The sequence below is a fragment of the Strongylocentrotus purpuratus genome, unplaced genomic scaffold (assembly GCF_000002235.5).
Source record: "Strongylocentrotus purpuratus isolate Spur 01 unplaced genomic scaffold, Spur_5.0 spur5_scaffold_1, whole genome shotgun sequence".
Lineage (NCBI taxonomy): Eukaryota > Metazoa > Echinodermata > Echinoidea > Camarodonta > Strongylocentrotidae > Strongylocentrotus > Strongylocentrotus purpuratus.
Genome location: NW_022145594.1, coordinates 32,440,542 through 32,464,144, shown reverse-complemented (window position 1 = coordinate 32,464,144; position 23,603 = coordinate 32,440,542). Strand labels below are relative to the sequence as shown.

General features: G+C 35.6%; 1 protein-coding gene across 1 annotated transcript in view; it reads right to left on the bottom strand.

The window, feature by feature from the left end:
* The window catches only part of LOC583206 (protein turtle homolog A), a 44,261-nt gene extending 29,195 nt beyond the window's left edge, over positions 1-15,066 (bottom strand). The window contains exons 1-3 of the mRNA XM_030978696.1: positions 15,055-15,066; positions 13,245-13,659; positions 4,306-4,575 (exon numbers count right to left, since the gene is read on the bottom strand). Coding sequence (XP_030834556.1) covers positions 4,306-4,575; positions 13,245-13,659; positions 15,055-15,066 — 697 coding nt within the window. The remainder of the gene's footprint in view (positions 1-4,305; positions 4,576-13,244; positions 13,660-15,054) is intronic.
* Between the last annotated feature and the right edge of the window lie 8,537 nt (positions 15,067-23,603).

The window sequence follows — 23,603 nt, the reverse complement described above, 5'->3', positions numbered from 1 at the left end:
TATATGAGGCACATTTGGTTGCAATGTTATTCCAAACATGAGTTTTCCGGGAAAAATAATCAGAGCAATCCATCATGAAATCATTATGCTAACGATTTAATAATTACGCAGTTGTTATTGTTTTTACATTTACACTGTACATGCATGTACATATCTAGACCATGAAGCTAATATTTTTGAGTATTTATCATTAAAATTACAAGCATTGCAACAGTCTCGTCAGGATATATTTTCTTCTTTTCTTCTTGTTTCTGTCCCTCTTTTCCTTCTAATCGTGTGAATATATGTGAGAATAATCCTACCTAAATGTTCAATTTCCTTTTCAAGAATAAATCTTGTTAACAATGCTCCTTTGATTCTATTCTTAGTTTCTATCCTCTTTCAAGAGAAGTGCACACATTGCATATTGTAGTGATTGAACATTAATATCAAAACAGAAAGAGGAACAAACCATGTCAAAATATATTCATAACATTACCTCCAACCTCTATTATAGATACACCTCTAGATTAATTTCTGTTATTTTCATTGTGACATGAAATTGTTATAAATCAATGCTTATAGTATTGACTAACAATGACTATCGACTTCATCATTGATCTGGCTGCAGTATCGCATCAATATCAAAAGAGAGAACAATCGGAAAACGCCTACAACTATCTATCTCATTCCCACATATATCTTTTTAATTCCAACATACGAGCTTACTGTATCTATTGTTTGGCATTAATCAATGACAGGTGAAGTTCAACAAACTTATTGTGTACTTCAAAGTTCCAATACATCCATACAATACAGTGAAATTCAATTTAGCATCATTGCATGGCACATTTAGAGGCAAAACCAAAAAACATTGTAAAGCTACAAACTTTTGCAAACATAAGATTTAAAAAAAAATTCTGAGTGGTACATCGGTCAAAAAGTCTTACGCTGCAAAATGGTTGAATCACAACACAGAATCTTTGAAAGTAGTCAAGTTTCTTGCTGCTTTTAATATCTTGCAAATTCTTTTATGCTGCAAAAAAATTACTATCTCACTAATTCTTTATGATGCAGAAGTTTATATTTTTTTCTGTAAAGCAATACACTTTATAAGCATTACCTGTAAGCCAAAAATGGACTAGATTATTGTGGTCATTTAACAGGTTGCAAGCAAACCCCATCAACAATATTTTATGGGCTCTTTTTAAAAGAAATTTGAGTGACAAAACTAACCATCCTATGGCCTCACTTTTTTATATGTTTCTCTGATACCCATTCAGTATAGACCTACCGGTATCTAACGAGGCACAATTTTTCTTTTTCTTCAGACCAACGAACTGCCAAGAGAATCCCATATAGTTCATCTCTTGTTGTAGCAACAATACAAATTACAGGGAACTCTTTAGGCGCAAACACCAGAAAGAAGCTCCACAAGTTCTTCTTTCGCTTCTCTCGATGGTTACATTGATAAGCCTCAAAGTCAATGCATTAAACAACAAGAGATGAATAGAAGGATCGGACCGACCATATGTCACTAGTCGTGCAGTTTTTGTTTATGATTATCTATAACGTATTGAGGAAAAACAAGAGGATAATCACTCATATGGAAAGAACACAAAAAGTTTGTACCAACTCAGCAAAGTCAAAGCTTCAACAGTGAATAAAAAGCTCTGATTTATTTTGCGTGTGATAAGGAACAATAGCGCAAACACTGCGGAAAGAAGACGTGGGTTTAGATGACAATGAATCGTTATCAGTCTGTTTTTTTGATAAATGATCCCGATAAGGGAACTGAAAATGAAAATATAAATCAATGAGATTTTGAATCACCGATAAGACCTAGATGCATTGAATCAAACAGGTCGTTTGAACAAAACATACTGGGATGACAAAATGAGGATTGTTATCCCTCAAAATTGTGAAGAGTTAGAACTATAAACTGGGCAGATATCTGGGCACAAGATAAATTGTTTGATTATGCAGAAATGTTGTGGTTTAATCATTTTGTTAGTAATTCATATTCTGCACCAGGAGGGGAAGATAAATGATAACAATCTGGGTTATCTTTGAATAAAGAAGCTGACTATGAAAGATGGTTTGGATAAATACTAACAGACTGAATAAAATAAATACCACACCAAATGTTGATGGATTTTGATTTGATGAAAACATGACAGATTTGCCAATACATGGATGAATGGTTCAATTGAACCTTTTCATTTTTATTTTTATTTTATTTATTTAATTTTTTTGGGGGACAAAGAAAGTGATGAATAAGGAAGCCAAATTTTGTAAAGATATTTAATCAGGGTGAACATCATTTGTCACTCTATATTCAGAATTAGTAGAAAGGACAAAATACTTGAGAGGATGGGAAAATATGAAATGATATTGAGAGATTAATAATTTATAATGTAAACATTTTTTTTGTTAATATTGACCTTATACATTAAGTAACAGATGGAGTTTTTGTAATGCATTTTGATTAAAGTCCTATTTTCTGTGAACTAATAATTAGATACAACTTGAAATGGGGATGATCGCAATCTTGACTAAAACCAATATTGTTGGTAGGTGGATACATTTGACTGATAGTTTTGCCAATAATCCTGAAATATTCAACTGATTACAAAGTCAAATATCATTAAATCATTATAATTAAACAAATTATTGCTTTACGTCAAGGGAAACTTCATGTTTATCTACAAAATTGGAAACCCATAGTGTAGTTTAAAAGGCTGTTCTCATTTTAGTTTGCCTTCATCAATTTTTGTTCACATTTATGGTTCTGGCTTATGTATTTATGACAGTTATTAATTCGTAAAACACCAATGAATGTATTTCTGTTATTTCCTTGTTGAAATGAAGAAGCAATAACAGTTTTGAATAACAAAAATATATATATCATTAAATCAATTTAAGTGTAATTAATGATGATTGATTGATATGACTCATTCACAATACTAAATATAATGTGATGGAAGATAAAAACCAACAAAAAACAACAAAAAACCAAAAAATGAATAGAATTAAAACAAAGAGTAGAATAATAATTAGGCCTATTGGAATGAACAATATCTCAAAACAAACAACAGAAGCTATACCGGTAGTTAATTCAACATCATCCAATATCAAATGGTGCATTTTATTGATCAATGTCGAATAATGAATCATCGCCAAATAGTTGCTATCAAATGCATACCTATGCAGTGCAACTGTAAACAAGATCACTTGCATAATTGGATGTTTTAATGCTATAATGCAATTTAACATAAATTAAATGGAGGAAAAGGGAAACCCTGATTATGATTGGCTCAGGTTTAATGATCCTCGGAGAACTTCGCTCCACAAAAAGTCATTTGCTCCCCCATTACACATGCAACGCAAATCATCATTCTATGGTCATTATGTGTGACCGAAATTCATTATCCGACTCGCAAGCTTCACGCCTCCACAATTAGTGTTGCATTGTTTGTATGGTAATGACATTAAAGTTGGACACCCTAATATTGGAAGTTATTAAGCAGATTATAACCCATTGCCCGGTCCGATGGGTGCCCTCAATTTGAAGTCTCGGAAATAGAAAACAATTTTAATTCTCTGATTTGTAGGTGCGGTATTCTTAATGTATTCTTTATGTATATAGAAGGAAGAAATTAAGATGATTTTCAAGGGCTGCTTTTGAGGCAATATTGACTCTCCTATTGTGTTTAGTAATTTTGTAATAAATGCATCCAAACTCATTGATGATAAGTATTTTCATGTGGGATCTGTTTTCATGGCTCCTTTGGAAGTTCTGGAAACAAATTGCCCATAACCCCAATCTTCAATGTATGTTTTTCACTGAAGCGATAAAGGATAGGAAGCCCAAATCATCCCCAATCCTATATAATGGCTCTAGGGTTATAAAGAATGCAAACATCTCAGGAAAATAAAAGAAATGTAAAGTTTTCCAGAGATATTTTCATGTTTACATGCTTTTCAAAACTGGAGGACTGTTTCAATCTTCAGCAGGGTTCATTATCTATCACATTCATCGAAAACATGAGTGTGACATAAACAACATTTTTAGTGATTACCGGTAGTTGATTACATGGGAGGGTATCATGAAATCACTCAATCATTACAAACGAAATTCAAATTGATATTTGTTAATGTTTTAATAATAGGTTTAGCCATCTATCAGCAGTTCATGAAGTAGCATAATTTTATATGGTACGTTATGACAATTGAAATATTTCTCCCATTAAAAATACTTAATTTTCAGACACTACCCCTCTTTGACAAAAAGGATGAAATATGAAGACAGAAAGAAGAAATTACCTTCGACAACAAATCTTGTATCATTGATCACGCTGCCCTCAGAGTTCTCAGCAACGCAGGAATAAGTCCCCACATCACCTCGGACCACCCTCTTTATGGTAATGGTATCTCCCGACAGAGTGATCCGGCTGTTGGATGTGATCAGCTCACCCTGCCTGTACCATTTGATGGTGGGGAAGGGGACACCGCTACCTTGGCACTGGAGGGACGCCTCTGCGTTCTCTTGGAAGACGACATGGTCTGGAGGGGTTGAGATGAATTTAGGGGGACCTGCAAAGATAGAGAGAAAGTGTTTAAAAACATTTAATATTCATTGAAGGATATTTCAATCATATCTAAGAAAAGTTCATTCACATTTATTTTCATGGGGTAAATGTGTTATCCTGTACATCTCTATCTTTATAAATGCTCCACTCCACAATGAAGTGAAACTTGAAATGGTTACATATTGGTATGCTTTAAAAGAAAACTATGGGAGAGTTCTAATTCAATGGTCATCATTTAATGTGCTCAGCATAAAATTTACCTTTGTTTTCCCTTCATACTCTTTCTTTATTTGCAAAACCATACTTGAAAAGAAAAAAAATCCTTTAATGTCTTTATGTATTAGTTTGTACCCCAACTCAGATATATAGTTTTGTTTCTTTACTTTACTGTACTTTAATCCAGCTCGTAGATCGTAGATGTCTTCTTTAGTAGTTATACATTATCCTTGTCTTTTCAATAATGGTATTTCAATGTTCTGTAAATTTTCTTTAGCAAGACTGTTATAAATACAGCCTAACTTCCTCTTAAAAGAAATTGACCTCACCCTTCATCTTTTCACGGTTACAGAATGCATGTTTTTAAAAAACACCAATAAGGACCCAAATAATGTCAAGCGCAGGTTGTCGGCCCGAATGTATCTCACGGTACAAATACGCATTGTACATAATCATTCGCTGGAAGGCTTATGAGAAAACCACCACGCAAAACGTGTCGCCACACTGTCCTAGCATGTGAGATAATGATGGCCACGTCGTCGATGTAACCAGCGGCATCTTGGCATTTCAATTAGTATGGCAAGTGATTACATGTTTGCGTAAGCGCCATCAACAAGCATGCATCATATGTTTACTCTGTCTCTTTTTGATGGAGGAAATATGTAGCATCTGGTTTTATCAGCTCCGGATATCATGAACTGTACAACACTATTAAAAAAAGTGTGATTTTACATAATACATACAAAAAATGAAATAAGTTTTTTGTTTAAATAAATATGAATAATTTGCATATTTTTGATGACTTTTCCTTCCTACCCCCCCCCCCCCCCCCCCAAAAAAAAAAGCATATAAAGATATTCCTATAGCATCTTGTTATAACATCAAAGAGTTTCAGATGAATTAAATATTTTTACCAACACTTTGTAATATCTTTAATGTTTTTGATGATTATAATGCAGCATGTATTTGGAAAGGTTGAACATTTGTACTGAAAGAATATATCTATTGATTACAATTATTTTTTTATATTAGAATTTTAATGAATCACAAATACTGGAAGATGGGAGTCATGAACTTCTTGACTCTTTATTTTTATCATTTCTATTTTGAAAAGGAAACAACAAATAAATTAATGATGGGCTTATGAGAAACTAAGCATGTGAAAGACTGTTTAAAAATACATGGACATGCACATGGATGCTAGCAAAGATTGTAAACAAGAATATTACATGTTTGTCCACTCAATTTGTTTTTTTACAGGTAGCAATTACATTGCACATTCCCACAAGGATTTCTAACACCTTGATAAGAGCTCTATGCATTAGTATGTCTATCATCTCCTCTTAAAGCCAAAAGGGCATAAACTAATACTTATTCCCCCTTCTGTTTACATACATGTAGTTAACTTCCTTCTTGTTCTCATCAGAGAGTATGTGCTTGTTTGTTAATCAAGTCTGAGCTGATAAATTAGCCTTACCCACAAACACACAAAACAGCAAGCAAATAATTGATCAGGGTAGAATCATCAGCTTAGAGCCAGAGAGTGTTATAACTCCTATAAGGCCACCCCCCCCCCCAAAAAAAAAACATGTTTAGCATCCTGTTTTTTGAAAAATAGGAAGGAGGAGGCCCTTTTTTTTAAAAAATAGAAGGAGGAGGCCCTTTTTTTTCTTTTCAAAATGGCCGCTCACAATGGCCGCTCACAAAGGCCGCTCGATACAATTTTCCGGACAGTCGGGCTATTTTCAAGATGGCCGCCAGTATTTTTTTAATTTTTTTAAAATTCAGAAATAGATCATTTTAGCAGTATGTTTTTCATGCTTTAGGCAAAATAAAAAATAAAATAAAAATAAAAATAGGAGGCGGCCCCCAAAAAGGAAGCGGGCGGGGACGCTAAACATGTTTATTTGTTTACTTGGCCTAATTCAACACAGAGTTAATGCCCTTCTGGCTCTCAGCTAACAAAATGCATGTCAGCTTACATAATAAGTGTATGTACATGATTATAGGCCTACATAACTCAATCAGCAATAAGTGATCAAGGTAGTATCTGTTCAGAGCAAGAAGGGAGTTAACTCCTACACTTTCGCAGACGCAACGCCTTTTTGGCTCTCAATACACAGTGTAAGGGCAATATCACCTCAAAATGCCTTTAGGTTGCGCAAGACTGAGCTATAAATCTCAATCCCCAAACAGACCCTGATTTGATCTTTCACAGGTAACTGCTCATTAGTGAGTCTAATGACAGGTTTAATGAGTCTGGAATCACAGCAGCACAGCTTGGTATTCAATAGGGATTTATTTCCATAGGGGATTAGCCAGATTTCTTTATTTGGGGATTAAGGGGGTAGGAAGTGTGAGAAAAGGAAGCTATAAAAAGCCAGGGAGTATTGTGACATCACAATGGGGGATTATGAGGTTTTCAGGAGAGAATAGAAATGCACTTGTACAGGTACTAGGGCTCTTAGAAATGTCATTTAGTTTACTACATGTTTACTTCGCAGCTAATAAACATGCTGTGAATAGGATAAAGGCCCACATACATGTATTTACAGTTATGCAGGTACAGGTGCATTGTTTCTTTCTTTCTTCCTTCCCCTTTCTTTTTTATATGTTCAATGAATGGCAAAGTTTAAGGATGAGGGCGAGAAAATAGCGGATAGAGGATGCTGGCTAGACAAAGATGGGAAAACATGTGGGGTATTTTTAACATTGAGATACAAGCAAATTCCAAAGAAGTATCAATCATCATCTTCATGAATTCCAGTGTACATGATGTTTAAACTTTAAAGGTAACATTGAATTCCCGTTATGCAATCACATTGTGAAACAAGTGCCTTGACTTTGTGCTGGTATCTCCTTGGTTGAAGTGACTGGAAAGGTTAAATACATACAATATAAGACAAACAAAATGGTCAGAAGTGAAGGTTTTTAAATCATCAAAAATATATTAGTTTACTCAATCTGACTGAATGGAAAATCTCGCAAATCATTTTTCACCTTTCTCAGAACCAAGCCTTTTATTAACCGGGCGCCGGGCGATTTTTACCCCACGGTCCCTGACTTTTGGCGCCCGGTAAGACGGGGAAAATGAGTACCGGGCGCCGGTCCATTTTTATTTCTGGCGCCCGGTCTGGGAGAATTAACATTTTCTATTTCATAAACTTCCACATGTCTAGCACTAAATGTTCACAAATGTGACAAAAACTTACTTGATACGAGTTAAACGTGGACTGAATGAACCCTAACAAACCATTATATAATGAGAATCCTAATTAAAATCGCCCAGAAAAATTGCAGCACTAAATACGAGCGGCCGCTATCTCCTACTCCTAGCGGAGTACGGAGCACACAATACAGGGGATGTACACCACTCAAAGACGAGCGCATTTCCCCAGGCCATGCATACACACACAAATGACATCAGTGCTGTACTGCACTACACACACAGTGTCAGTACAAGAAAGTCTCGATGTAACTTCCAAAAATCCATCCCAAAAGCCAAATTTTGCTGTCAAAAATGCGGAATCGGAGCCATATTTCCAAAGCTCACGGGGGTTTAGCCCAGTTTTAAGAAACATTTTCATCAAAAAAGCGCTAAAAATCAAGAAATCAGCGATTTTGTTGCCAGTTTTTTTGCCTATCGCATGCCCTTCGGATGTAATGGTATCTTCAAAAAGCCAAATGAAAATCAGAACACCGGACCTGCTGATGCATTGACTTTATGTACAAAGTTGATTGCAACTCCAGACTTGCCTTGATTCAGCGGCCCTCATACTCATTGACTAAAATTCTGATAAAATAGGTAAATATATTTAACAAATCTTTTTTCTTTTTTTTTGTTATTATTATTATTATTTTTTTAATTATTATTATTATTTTTTTTTTTTTTTAAGTGACAGGTCTAAATAACAAACACATTAAACAGGCAAAATCTGTTTTTTTAAACTAAAATAAGCTTTTTCAAGCTGAATAATATGTTTTTTGAAAGTGACAGGTTGGCAGCTCTGCAATGTCATTATAGATGGTTTTTCTTAAGTATTTTTTTTACAAAAATAATTCAATTCCCCCTTTCCTAACATTTTTCAATTTTTGACATTTAACGGCATGAAAATAGTATTAAACATGAACTACAACAACTACATATGACAGATTTATCCAAGGTATGAGTGATTTAATATTAGAGTGCTCAAAATGTAAACTAGAAATTAAACTACCGTATGTATAAATAAAAGGTAACGTTTAACAAATAATTTAAAAGAATACATATTTTCATCCATTTTGGAAACGGCTCCTGGTCCTGGAAAACGGCTCCCGGTTCTCTAAAAAAATTAAGGACCGGGAGCCGCTTTTTCAGATATTTGGCTCCCGGTCTAGTTTGACTTAATAAAAGGCTTGCTCAGAACCAAGGTGGAAAAGCGTAGACCTACACTTTTCATTTATGAGTCCCCTAGCCCTCCGAAAGAGAAAGTAAAATCATCTAAAAATGTTTTCAAAGCAGAATGAAATGGAGCGTAAAAAAGGATTTAAAATAAATCCAAGGTTGGCAGTGAGAAAAGAAACCATTCCAATTTTAGAGGCTTAGAAATAAATAGATAGGGATATTAAAGGTAAAGACCAGTTATGGTCATGTGATTGCATTGTGAAAGAAACGTTGTGGAATCGATCAGAAAAGGTTGATCATCTAGCATCTAGCATCTGCACGGTTCTGGAATCATCAAAATGATAAGAAATTTGGCCCATTCTTCATAAAGTTACAAGCACTATACACAGAAATATGTATATGGGACTACCCTATATCTCTCACAGACCATGAGAGAAACAAATTTACCAAATATATGAATTAGCAGGCGGTTTCCCGGCAAATTTTGTATCATCATGTATTAGTCAAAACATATTCTTTCACATGGTAATGGTAATTGGTAATGAGTGCTAAATTGGGGCGTTTCCAATACTGGTCTTTACCTTTAAACGGGACAATAAGAAAAGAGAAGATTTTAATAGAGTTACAGAGAGAGAGAGAGAGAGAGAGAGATCTAGAGAATGGGGAGTTTACAAGTTATGTAACATTACTTGACCACAAATCACGGAATATGGTCAACTTTTCTTCACTAGTATGCGTGACTAAATCATTGGTTTTTACAAGACTGCCAAATCAATAATAAGTCATGCCGGAAAGAGGTAAAATAATAAAGAGAGTGAAACTCCGAGGGAAAGAAAGAGAGAGAAATGAGAGTTACACTATTTAAAGATCACATGCATGACTACAACTACAAGTAATAGAAAATAGATAACTTTGCTGTTCTAGATTGCATGACTAAATCACGGCTTTGCACAAGATTGCCAAATCTCGGAACAAGTCATGCGGATAAGACGAAACAAGAAAGAAAGTGAAAGTGAGGTTTGAAGAAGCTAGAAAAATAAAGAAAACTCCCCACGGACTTGCCACAATTCAATTACAAGAATTCAAATACAGCTGCAACAAACCCATAGGATTATCTATTGTTAATGTCTTGTCTTTTGAAGATTTCCACCTATTTGCTAAGACTAAAACCAAACAGTTATTTAAAAGGGGTGGGGTGTTTTAGTAGTCCTTTGGAGTGATTCAAAGTGAGAAAGTGTAGTACTTGTTCATCTATTTTTTATTGAAAATGTAGATGTAAGAGAAATAAAGAGAGGAACCGGAAGAAAGATAGAGATAAAGACAGAGATGGAAAGAAAAAGAGAGAGGCTAAGTCTATGAAATAGTTGATACAAAATTTCCCTCACTCTGTTTCTTTGCTTTCTGATGAAAATAAAAAGTTCACACCAAATATTTGAGTTAAGCTGTCTTGTCTCTTTAAACAAAAATCTAGCAAATCTGTACAGAATCTAAACTAACACATTCACATCTAGTTGTAGATGTTACGGCTTATTGTATAAACATGATTAGTCACCATCTTGCAACATACATGTACATGTTTTTTCTAAATAGTAAATGGACCATGGACAGAATAAATTCTACAATTTTAAGAGTACCAAAAGGGCATCAACTACAAACTCCCATCAAAAAGGAATATAACGTACTGCCCATCTAGCTATTAGAAGACAACAATTTGTTTTTCATAAATATAAAGTCTAGCCTATTTTCAATCATACTGGTATGTCAGTAGAGAAGGAATTGCCATGAGGGCATTAACTACATGTATTACAATTGTGTTAAAGGTAATACAAAGTTTTGGGAAATTTTGAAAAATTGGGTGGATAGTGAATCTTTACAATTTTGATATATTTGGATGCCCCTGTGGATGTATTATAAGCACAAAAAAAATTAGCCGCTAAAACACTTCTGTTTTCGAGAAAAATTAGATATAAAAATTTACCGGTGCTCCCGGTAAATTTTGATAAATTTCAAATAGCGCCTACATGTATGGCCGTACAATGGTAGCTGCGACCATGAAAATCGCAGAATATTAAGTTGTAATATATAATTTCCAAACGGGAATAGCTAATCGGTCGATTTTAGTCAAGAAACATTGTTTCAAAGCTAAATTAACATCTTGACCTTGAGAGGGAGCTATACAACATAAATAGTTTATTATTTATAATTTCATAACTTCAGACTCGATTTGAACCGCGACAACGATCAATGAATATTGTAGGAACGCATATATGCTTCCAATATTTTAATTTATACCAAATTTATGACCCCATACCAAAACTTTGTAATACCTTTAAAGGACATGAGATAATACCTTTTTGGCTCTAAACTCTAAACAGTCAAGCTTTCATTTGTAAGTCCAGCCTCCTTCCTTATCAAACTAGTAGTCAGTCAATCACTCAAATGTTGTTGAGTCAAAATATTTTCCATCTACTGTATCAAAACATTATGTAGTCTGCTGAGAGCCAGAAGGGCATCCAGTCATGTAGTTCTACAAAGAGTTAACACCCTTCTGGCTTTCAGCAGATGCTGTTACAAATTACAACTGATACTATTTTTCACTCAGGAATGTATCAACATGTAACCTCAGTCTTGTTACTTATAAACAATGTCTGAAAACTAGGGTTAATCTACCACACAGGTGCTTGAATTATTCTCAAATTAAACACTAAGAATAACTCTATTGTTCATTTCAACAATGCAGTGTACATTTCCCTCAGTGGTGGTATATTTCAATAGCTGGAGTTCAGTACTCTAAGATAGATTTTCAAGTGACTTTTTAAAATTAATGTATGCACACACATGTAATTTTCATTTAGATACATGTAAAGCAAATTATCAAGGGACCATTAAAGTACATGGTTCACACATAAAGGGGTCCACATTAGCTTCTTTGATCTTTTAATACCGTAGTGTGTTTCATATGCAGGAGCCCTATGTAAAAAAAAATCAAAATTTTTAGGGTCCAGACTGAATAAATTTTGGGCGCCTGTTAGTATCAAGCCCTGACTTATGAAAGGATTACTTTAAAGGTGAAGTTGAGTTCTGGTCATGCGATTTCATTGTGAAAGAAACGGTGTGGAATCGACCAAAAAAGGTTGATCATCTAGCATATAAGAATTTGTGTGTATTGCAAGGTTCTGGAATCATCAAAATGATAAGAAATTGGCCAAGTCTTTGCAAAGTTACAAACACTGTACACAGAATGATGTATAGGGGACTACACCAACACGTGGCGTAAAAAACCTACCCCCCCCCCCCATTTTACGATTTACATGACATATTTAGAATATTAAGGCATTTGAAGAGCCATGCTTTTCAGGGAACATGTCTTATCTGATGTTCTTCCACACTTGCATAATAAGAATGATAACGCTCACAATTTATTTTTCACCTCTTCCCAAAACTCAACCTTCTCTTAAAGGGCAATCAATGTACTTAAGATGGAACGTAACCTTACTATGCTTAAAAGCACTTTAGCCCACCCAGGTTCATTACTTATGCAGAAAGAGGGTGAGTTGATGAAGGAATATATAGGGAGAGGATAAAAGCGATGAAACTTGTTAGGTGGGCGTTGAATTGGCCCTTAAATCAGCAAAAACTTTGTTCATAGAATACAAAATAAAAAAGGTTATAAATGCAGATAAGTGTCATGAAACTATCTTCTTACAAATTCTGAAAGTGTTCTTGTGCAAACTTTAATAGGCATTTGACTGCAACATTTTAGGGTTTCCGTATCCTACAAGTACAATGAATTATACAAAATTCTATTTTGTTTGGTTTTTTGTGTGCATTTGAAGCAGTTGTTGGCAATTATTGCTCATTCAAATTTTTTTATTTTGTTTTGGAGAAAATACTAAAAAAGAAATGTATTTTACTTGCAACAAGCAAAGCAATCAACAATGATAGAACTGATTAATTCGACAAACCAGATGATTTAATCAGTCATGTAATAAAAAGGAAAAGAAAAAAAAATATATATATATATTTTCATCTCTTATTAAACCTAAAAAAGAAAAATTCTAGAGTTGTTTTACCTAAAATAACCAAGTTCACAAAAGTTCCATTGCCTATGCTTTCCAAGTCGGACAGCTCGATGATCTGGCACTCGTAGATACCGGCGTCGTCGACCGTCACACCCGTCATGGCCAGCGACGCCCCACTATCCACCTGAGAGACGCGCCCCTGGAAGGCGGGGCTTATGATGGCGTCGCTGGAGTCGAAGAGGACGAAGAAGGGTTGAGAGATATCCTGGCGTTGCCATTGGAGGATGAAGAGAGCGACGGGGAAGTCTGGGGGCGGGGTCGGGAGGACTCGGTCGCAGGGGAGGATCACCGTGTCCCCATCACGGGCCTCGACAATGATGGCTCCTGAATCTGTGGAAATAAATTTGAAAAAATGATTAAAATCAATGTTTTCAAAATGAACATAATGAACGATCACTACTTCCACCTAATACAGGGGTGCATGTGTATGGGCATTTATGGTGCAATGTACTTTATACGAAATCGTCTGTTGAAGCCCTTCTGGATCTACATACAGTTTTTTCAGCACTTTCTATACATGCTCTTCAACAATTCCAAAGTGAAAATATATTTTAAAATAATAAAAAGGGGGGAAAAACCTAAACATAATTAAATCTGCTTTTGATTTACAAAGATAAAAAAAGGTAAAGATATTAAAATGAAAATGAACAGTTTTTCTTGATTGAGTTACTTTATTGTCAAGGTAAACACTAAGCATTAGTAATATAAAACTTTCAGTTTTGTCATATAATGTTTTACTATTTCTCTGTTCATTGGAAATTCTTCATCACTTAAAACTTACTGACACACCAGATAATCATTGATATTTGATGAGCATCAAGAATTACTCAGACAGAAAAACAAGAGTGCCAATAATGAGTTTTTTTCTCTGTCTTGGTGAGGTAATAACGCTAATGAATTCTTTGTATCGCAATGGAGATGGAGGCAATGAGCAGACTAATTTATACAGAGACGTGAGATTTTCATTGCTAGACCTCGATCTTGCTTTGTACATTCATAAATGTACATGAGTCATTTAGCCTGCAAGCGCTGTTGATATCTCATTGGAGAAAAGAGAAGAGAAAGGGAGAAAAGAGTGAGTATGGATACAAAGATGAGATAGACAGAGACTGAGAGAGAAAGAGATAGACTGAGACTGAGAGAGAAAGGGAGAGACAGAAAAGAAAAGAGAAAGAGGAGGTAGACTGGGGGAGAAGGGGAGGGGAGATATAAAAAAAGGGGGGGGGGGGAGACTGGGAGAGAATATATAAAGCATGGAAGAAAGAGAGGAAAGGACAAGATTGAGAAAAAAGAATAGGGAAAGAGAGCGAGAGAGTGACACACACAGACAGAGAGAGAGAGACTGAGAGAGAAAGGGAGAGACAGAAAAGAAAAGAAAGAGGGGGTAGACAGGGGGAGAGGAGAGATAAAAAAGGGGGAGAGACAGAGAGAGAACAAAGCATGGAAGAAAGAGAGGAAAGGAAAAGATAGAGAAAAAAAGAAAAGGGGAAGAGAGAGAGAAAGAGAGAGAGAGAGAGAGAGAGAGAGAGAGAGAAGGGGATCTAATAGCATAACATTTTAAAACAAAGAGATGTAGGTGTCACAGTAACCATATATAAACTGCCCACTAATACTATGCAAATGCAATCTCAACACATAACAAGCTATTCATCTGAGATGGTGATTCTGAGTGCTAATTAGCTTCACAAGCATTTAGAGTCCTAATTAGAAAATAATTAAAATTCTTTGTCATAGTATTTCGTTTGTGAGAGTAAGATTTCTTAAGCAGCACATACACTGTAGGGAAGGTTCAGAACAATACCTGTATTGCCATGATAAAGATACAATCTCTTTATGATTTTTTATTTTTTTTATTTAGGCGTATATGCTTGCTAGGTCTGAGTTTGGACTGGTTGTGTTTGTTACAAAATCAACCAAATTTTTCACTCGTAAATGAGAGTTGTATGTTCAGCCATAGCAGAGTATACACTTAAAGAAAAAATATTCATTGAATCCAGTTAGAATCAAATGTTGTCAGAAATCAAACTTAAACAAAAACTAATGTAAACCTTTTTACATATCTTGCTAAAAATGGAAAAAAATCTACAAGTGTATTAAACTCTAAAATCTTTTGCTATAAATAAGATCTGTAAAATCAAACAAGATCACACAGAATTTTCTCCAAATAAATTAAGAAGAGTTGTATTTTTGGTTGTAATGTCTACTTATAGTTGCTGGAATTGGTATCATTTTTTTATTTTCTTTATTTCATTCATTTGATGTATTTCTGAAGATAACTGTCATTGTAATCATTACTATTATGACTTCTTTTATGTTGAAAAGTAATTCATCTACTTTGTGTATTACAAAACGGACCATTTCATACACAGTACACGTACATGTAAGTGGGCCTATACTACACATTGTATTGATTATTAAGAAGGCATCACTGTTCTCCAGAGTCTTGTGATTGAGGACGAAGGGAGGATGGATGAGGACGAAGGGAGGATGGATGGGGGAAGGGGAGGGAAGAGGCAATGGATCGAGATGGAGTAATATCATAAAGTGATTATAAGCAGATGTCCAGAAATGCTCCTGGTCATATGCACTTCACATCCTAAACAAAGGAGTGATTTTGGGCAGGAAATTAGATGGAAAATTGCTCACACCTCCCAACCCTAAAATAGATGCTGAGACAACTTCCTACATCATCTTAATAGAATATAGGCCTACATGTACATGTCCATTGACCAGAGGTGTCTAAAATACAGTGTAAGTTGGTAACAATATTGATGATGATGATGATGATGATGATGATGGCAATGATTATGATGCTGATAAGCATTGTGAGAGTGTGGAGACACAATGTATATAAAACTAAATATATAATTTGTAATCTTCAATAGACCAAGGTCAAGGAGAAACGTGTATTAGGCTGAATTGACAAGATGCATCATGTGCAGAGAGAAAGGGAGGAAGAAGGGTGTTGCCCATATACATTTACAATGTATGGAGTATGTACTGAGTCTCTGCATCGATCCTACTGGCTCATGAATTGATTTCCTCCTATTCTGTTTCATCAAACTAAACTATTGAATGTATAAAGATGTACATGCATACAATGTATGGTCCAGAAAATGATGTTCAACAGTTTAAAGCTTCAATAAAGATGAAGCAATTTCCTACAGCTATTCTAGGGAGCGGGGAACCTTGAGATTAAAAATGAGGTTACTGACATTCCTGAATAACATAATTATCTTCTCTTTGAAACTCATTAATTTGTAAACTGTATAATCAAAAAGTTGGAACGCTTATCATCACTGTTTACCATTTTTCAACATCAAAACATCCTTACAATTTGAACTTTGCAAGGGTTCAAAACTTCATTAAATTTGTTTTTCGGACCCCCACTCGATCATGCTCATTGTAAAAATGTTATGAACAAGACAACAGCCTATCAGCAAAAGTGGTAACACTCTGTTATGCTCTTGATTTGCAGAAAAACAGAATACATGTTTTCAAGTTGTAGGCCTCCCTTGATGCCTGATTGTTTCTTAACATTGTCTGATGTATTTCCTGATTTCTCTATAAGTTTGTTCTTGTTAAATGATCCCAGCCTTTCCAGGTCATCTACCAATATCAAAGAGCTGAATTTGAGTCTTGAATTGAAGTGAATTGAAGTGAATTAAATAACAGAAAGACACGCGATAAGTGCACCCCCTTTGAAATCTACACGCGACTTAATTGGAGTTAGCCTCATTATCAGGTATGTTACTCTATTTATTATACTGTATTTCAAGAGAGGAATAAGTTTTGATAACTGTAAACAAGCTACCAGTAACTATTCCAGATTGATAGCATGACTAGTTTCTATCAATAGCAGTGATGTTTAATGTTCCGCCAATGAAAATGATTAATCTTTCATAACATTAAGATTGTCATATATTTTGAGATCATTAATGTTTAAAGCTCGAGATGAAAATTAGAGAATAGCTTTTTATAAATAGAGACATTATCAAGCTTTTTCCTCTTGCAATCATCACAGTAAAAAAAACAAGAATAAACAAACAGCCCAAATAAAAAAAATAAAAAAATAAATGTTGGAACAAAAAAATAATTAAAAAATTGTGCATTACTTGTAATATAATTACGAATAATCAAGAGTTTTAATGGTAAAGGTCTAGCTCGATAAAGTATTGGAATAAAGTATTGGAATAAAGGCTGAATCCCAACTAACAATAATGACACAATAGTGATATTTCCCTTTAATTTTTTACAAAATATATTCCAAGTTGTCAATACATCCCTGCATTGTGAATAGGATAAACGAGGTGGATATAGAAGCGAGACCTCCCTGGGTCTTTACAGGGGGGCGATGGGCTTTCCACGGGGACCGACAAAACGGTGATGATCAATGGAGGATGATCATCACTTTATCACGTTTATTGTGATCCTGTTTACATTCAAATGCACAAATATAACAATTAGCCTCTAAATGGCAGATGGGGTTTTGTACTTCATACAATAAAGTGATCTGTGATGAGTCCATCAATGCATGTGGACTGGGATGAATACAAGTTCAGCGCTAAGCAGGAAATGTATTTTAACAGCATGTATGCTAGATATAAATAAATGTACACATGTATGTAATTGATGTTGTCATTTGTTATGTCAAAACCAAGGTGATATACGTAATAGTCTGTCATGAGCAAGTATATTTGGTGATTAACATCAATACAATAACATTAAGTTTTGCCCTCTTTATTCAAAGTTGGTGTGATGAATGAGTGCAGCACTTAGCAGCAAATGCATTTGAATAGCACGCTATTAAAATACATAAATGTAACTGATGTTGTCATTTGTCATGTCAAAACCAAGGTGATGCACATAAAAGCCTGTCATTGTGCAAGTTTATTTTGGTGATTAACACAATAACATTAAAGGTAAAGACCAGTATTGGAAACGCCCCAATTTCAAAAAATGAAATGGAAGCTCTCATTACCAATCATGTGAAAGAATATGTTTTGACTAATACATAATGATACAAAATTTGCCGGGAAACCGCCTACTAATTCATATATTTGGTAAATTTGTTTCTCTCATGGTCTGTGAGAGATATAGGGTAGTCCCATATACATCTTTCTGTGTATAGTGATTGTAACTTTACGAAGAATGAGCTAAATTTCTTATCATTTTGATGATTCCAGAACCTTGCAGATGCTAGATGCTAGATGATCAACCTTTTCTGATCGATTCCACAACGTTTCTTTCACAATGCAATCGCATGACCATAACTGGTCTTTACCTTTAAGCCTTGCCCTTCATGTACAGAAAATATTGTAATGGTAAATAAAGAGACGGTCCTTGGATGAATTATCAAGACTCAAATAATCTATTGTAAAACAATTAATGAACTTTTTCGTCCAAGAAACTTGAGGAAATTCTGCAGGTGGTCGATATCGAGATATTTGGAAGTTTCATGCCACGAATCATAGCCAGAATGGTGTTAAAACACAGAGTTAATGCTGTGTTAACATTATTCTGGCTCTAAAATAATTGTTGCACTTTGCCAAGGTTTATTACCATGGAAATGAATGTTTTAACTCATTTCTAGATAGTTTGTGTAGTGCAATAATCTCTCCCCCCCCCCCCACCTGGTCTCAAAGTGTCCATATCATGAAGATTGAACACTACATACTGCTAAAGCCTACAACATTTGTAACCTGTTCTATTCAAAAGTTTACATCCAGAAAATTTCTTCCAAATTCAGCTCTTTCAGTCTTTACATGCACATCACACTGTACATGTAGTATTATTGCCTGATGAAAGCATCGACTCATACTATTCTACGCAGAGCTAAGATCCTTCTGGCTCTCAAAATCTCAGTGGAAAGGCCTAATATTTTTTTGTTTGGGCCACGGTCCGAATCAGTCTGTCACCATGTTCAATTGCGTGCTAAATAGGTCAGGATTCTGACTAAAAAGTTGGACCCAAATCACAATCACTTCTCGATGCCTTCCACATCGTGAAGTCATAATATACAACAGGAATGGAAAAAATTGTGAATCCATTCAGTTTCCCCATCTGTGATCAGATGTTTGCAATAAACATTGGACCTTTGAATATTCCCAGACTCGTCATTTTCTATTGAAAATTAGAGTCGGTCTTTATGGGACACGATTTGGGAGGTCTGGTCTGGAGTTTTAAATATTTTTTTCCTCCTTTTTGCTGTTCCAAAAAATAAATATATGGCTTCTTCAAAATCAAAACCATTCATTTGTATGATGCTCTTTACCGTAATTCAAGTTTAATTTTTGTCCCTACAAATGAGTGTCTACTTCTACATGTAGTTCTTTTCTAGATTTTGATTTCAATAGAGCTGGTTCAATGTTTGGTTGACAACTTGGCAACTTTAATCTATTTATAGTTGAATTCGCATTTTAACTCTCCGTCTTTTTTTAATTTTTTATTATCATTCAAACATTTTTAATTGTTGCCGTCTTTCACTTTCTCTTTCATCACAATTCATTCCCATCTCTCTTTTTCAAGTCTGTCTGTCTTTCTGTCTGTCTGTCTCTCTGTATCTGTCTCTCTCTCTCTCTCTCTATCCCTCTCTGTCTCTCGTCCTCCCTCCCTCCCTCCCTCCCGCTCCCTCCCTGACATCTGTATCTGTCTCTCTCTCTCTCTCTATCCCTCTCTGTCTCTCGTCCTCCCTCCCTCCCTCCCTCCCTCCCTCCCTCCCTCCCTCCCTCCCTCCCGCTCCCTCCCTGACACAAGCTTCCGTTCAATTAGTCATCCACGAGATCGCTAGTTGTCCGATCATTCCATACTCTCTGACTTGAACATGTTTTACAAGAAAAGTTTGGTCAAGCTTGCAATCAACATCGAAGAAAGTGGTTTTTGCTCCAGGCTTACATCCAATCTTGTAACACAAGCTAATGTGCTCTATTCCAACGGATTACAAAATACATGCACGGCCAGAAAACTTGTGGGGAAAATGAACAAAGGGAATACATATACACCAGCACACTCAATTAAAATTGAGTTAAGCCCACTCCAACCACCCTTCGCCCAAACCAAAGCTCTTCAAATGAAAATCATTCTACATTTCCAAACAAGGTGAAAACAGGAAAATCTAGAACAAATACTGTAAGAGGGTGCTGAAAGCAACATTTACAAAGCACCCCTTTCATTGATCAGCTAGTTTACACAAAATCTTTACCCAACTAAATCTTCAACTGGCTGTTGTGGTCCAAGGAGCTGCATGGTTACTTTTGTAATATACAACAACCCCCTCAAGAGCGAACGGCTGTTTTTCTTGTAATTTTACGCCATAGATACTGGAGGCGAGGGATGAGTACATTTCTTCATTGTATTCAAAACTTGCAAGGCGCCATGCATGGAAAGACAGAGCTTGTTTTGGTGTTTTCAATTCATTAAAAGCAAGGGAAGGTTTTCACAAGTCATAACTCCCCAAGAATAAGAAGCTTGGTTTTGGGTAAACAACCCAGTGTTTTGGGAAACATTGTACTCCTCAGAGCAGAGGGGGTGTGTGTGGTGTTGGTAGAGGGGTAAAACAAGGACCAGAGGGGGTCTCTTTTGTAATGAAATCCTTCTGTCTCCCCTGACATGGATTTGGAACTGGGCAATTCCACGGTAACGGAAGGACACTCAGACAAGATTTTTTGAACTTCAGGTTCATACTAAAAGAACTGTTTTATTAGTATAAGATGTGAAACAGTACAGATATAATACCTATATAAGTGCCTTTAATTCTCCCCAAAAAAATTGTCATTATAGTTAAGTAGTTTAAGAATGTGCATATTAATTATCTCGGTAACGGAAGGACAAAAAAATGGACATGGTTTTTCCAGTTAATTAGTGTTTATCCAAACTTTGTGAAGTTGATGAAGCTTTCCACTTGACTGAAACACATTTTGTTCCCCATAGTTTAATACATACTAATAAAACATTTCTTTTAGTATGAACCTGAAGTTCAAAAATCTTGTCTGAGTGTCCTTCCGTTACCGTGGAATTGCCCAACTGCCCCCTTTACAGTGTTTAAGACCAAAGGCTTTTGTATGCAGAGATTGATTTTGATAAATTCAATTAAAATGTTCTTTTACCTGTACTTAATTTAACTTGAAATGTTTGAGGTAAACAAGTCAAGTCAAGTCCAGGGCTATGTTTCACTGGCAGAAACTTTATAGTCTTCATGTTTTATTCATTTTTACCCCTTTTGTTTTCTTTTTGTATTAAATACCACTATACCAAACTTCATAATTAATGTTATGCCTCTAAATGAAGGCCTTCTTATACAGCAGGGCTTCATACTAAGTTTTTCTTTAAACCAGGTCCATTTTATTTTAAATTTTTAATACTAATGGAGAAGGGGGCATATAATTCAACATTACTGTTGAACCATGAACCTACGGTTGAACCCTACTTAACCTCACCATGCCCATATCATTTGTCTTTAATTAGGGAGAAATTGGTCATATCTGGAAATACCATTTCCATCTTCTGTGATAAAATTCTGGAGGATTTTCCAAGTTTTTAAAATTTAAATCACAAATAGGCCTACATGTGTACATCATTTTCAAATCATAACAACACGCCTACTACATTTTAATACTGGCATACAGCTGTATGTAATCCCAAGACCCTCTGGTTCTGTTAGGTCTTTAATCCCCGCCCTTTTTGTCTGCAATAAATAGGCCTAGGTCCCCCTAAATGTGTAATCACTTTCCTTACAACCAAATGAAACCTGACAATACTCTCCAGCTCTCTCTCTCTCTCTCTCTGTCTCTCTCTACAGTATCTCCCTCTTTTCTGTCCATCTTTCTCAGTCTTCTTTTGTTCATCTCTTTGCCCATTTCAAATTTAAATGGTCTCACTTTATTTTTCAGTCTTTTGTCCTCTATACTCTTATTTCTCCCCCTATCCCTCTTTACTCACATGTGCATGCCTACCGGTAGTTTTGTTTTTGTTATACCGGTAAGTTTAAATGTTCATCTAGTTTCTTTCTTTTTTCTTTTCATTAAAAAAAAAGTTCAAATATTTCTCACTTTATTTTTCTGCCCTTTGCACTGCATCTATCTATGATCTTCCTCCCCTTTCTTTCTCTTTCTCTCTCCATCTCTTCCTCCCTCTCTCTCTCTCTCTCTACATAATATATATCTTTCTTCCCACCCCCCCCCCCTCTCTTTCTCTGTCTCTCTCTCTCTCCCTCGCCTCCTCTACATATATAAATAGATACACCTGCCTCACTGCCTGGACTCCACCATGTTTTGGAGAGGGCTGATCCCTTTCTCTCTTCTTTAGCTCTTTATTTCACAGTGCACTCAACCGAACAATAGGGAACAAGTATTAACCCCCTGGATGGGAAGTTTAGCTCCTCTTGCCTAAGCTCGCTCACTCACTCACGCTCATTTGAAACCCGGAGGAAAAAAGGGGAAAGAGATCGAGGTAGCGGTTTAGGATTTACCGTTCCCGATTCACTTTTTGAAAGATGCAGGCCATGCATGCATGACGCTGCTGATTTGGGGCAAATTTTGCTCTTTTTGCTTGCTTGCTCTCTCTCTCTCTCTCTCTCTCTCTCTCTCTTTCTCTCTCCTTTTCTCATTCATGCTATTAACCTATCACTGATCACTTTTTATTTATTCCCCTCTCCCACTCACTCTCTTTCTTTCTTTCTTTATTTCTCTCTCTCTTCTCATTCATGCTATGATGATCAACCTTTTCTGGTCGGTTCCACACCGTTTCTTTCACAATGCAATCGCATGACCAGAACTCAACTTCATCTTTAACCTACCACTTACATGTATCATTTTCTCTTCTTCTCTTCAATCTCTCCTCTACTGTCTACATGTACAGTTCATGTGTCGGCCAATTTTTGTAGTGTCTTCACATCAATTTCTTTTATATCCTCATTGAAAACTGAGCTGAATTCAGAAAAAGCACCATTTTCTATTTGAGTTCTTCCAATTGAATCCTAACAATAAAGAGATCAGAACCAATTTCCAGCATTGTTCACAAATTCATTCATCTATTTTGACAAAGAGGTCAAAACGATAACTCTAAATAGTATACGCAATAATTTCGTGATGAATACCTCTAAATAAAATGATGAGTGCTTTTTCCTTAAATGTCCTTTGACACAGCCCTCGAGGGATTTCTTTGAGGAAGGGGGAGAGGTAGTAATTGGGGTCAGGAGGTCATCTTATAGGCTGCCAAATTAGGGGGTACATGTAACCCTCGGAATGATTTATGTGACTGGTTGCATGATTGAAAATCTGAAGCCAAGGTGAAGCTCCACTCATCCCCTTTTCCATCAAGCTCTACATATGGGCTATAGTTAAAGATCCCTGT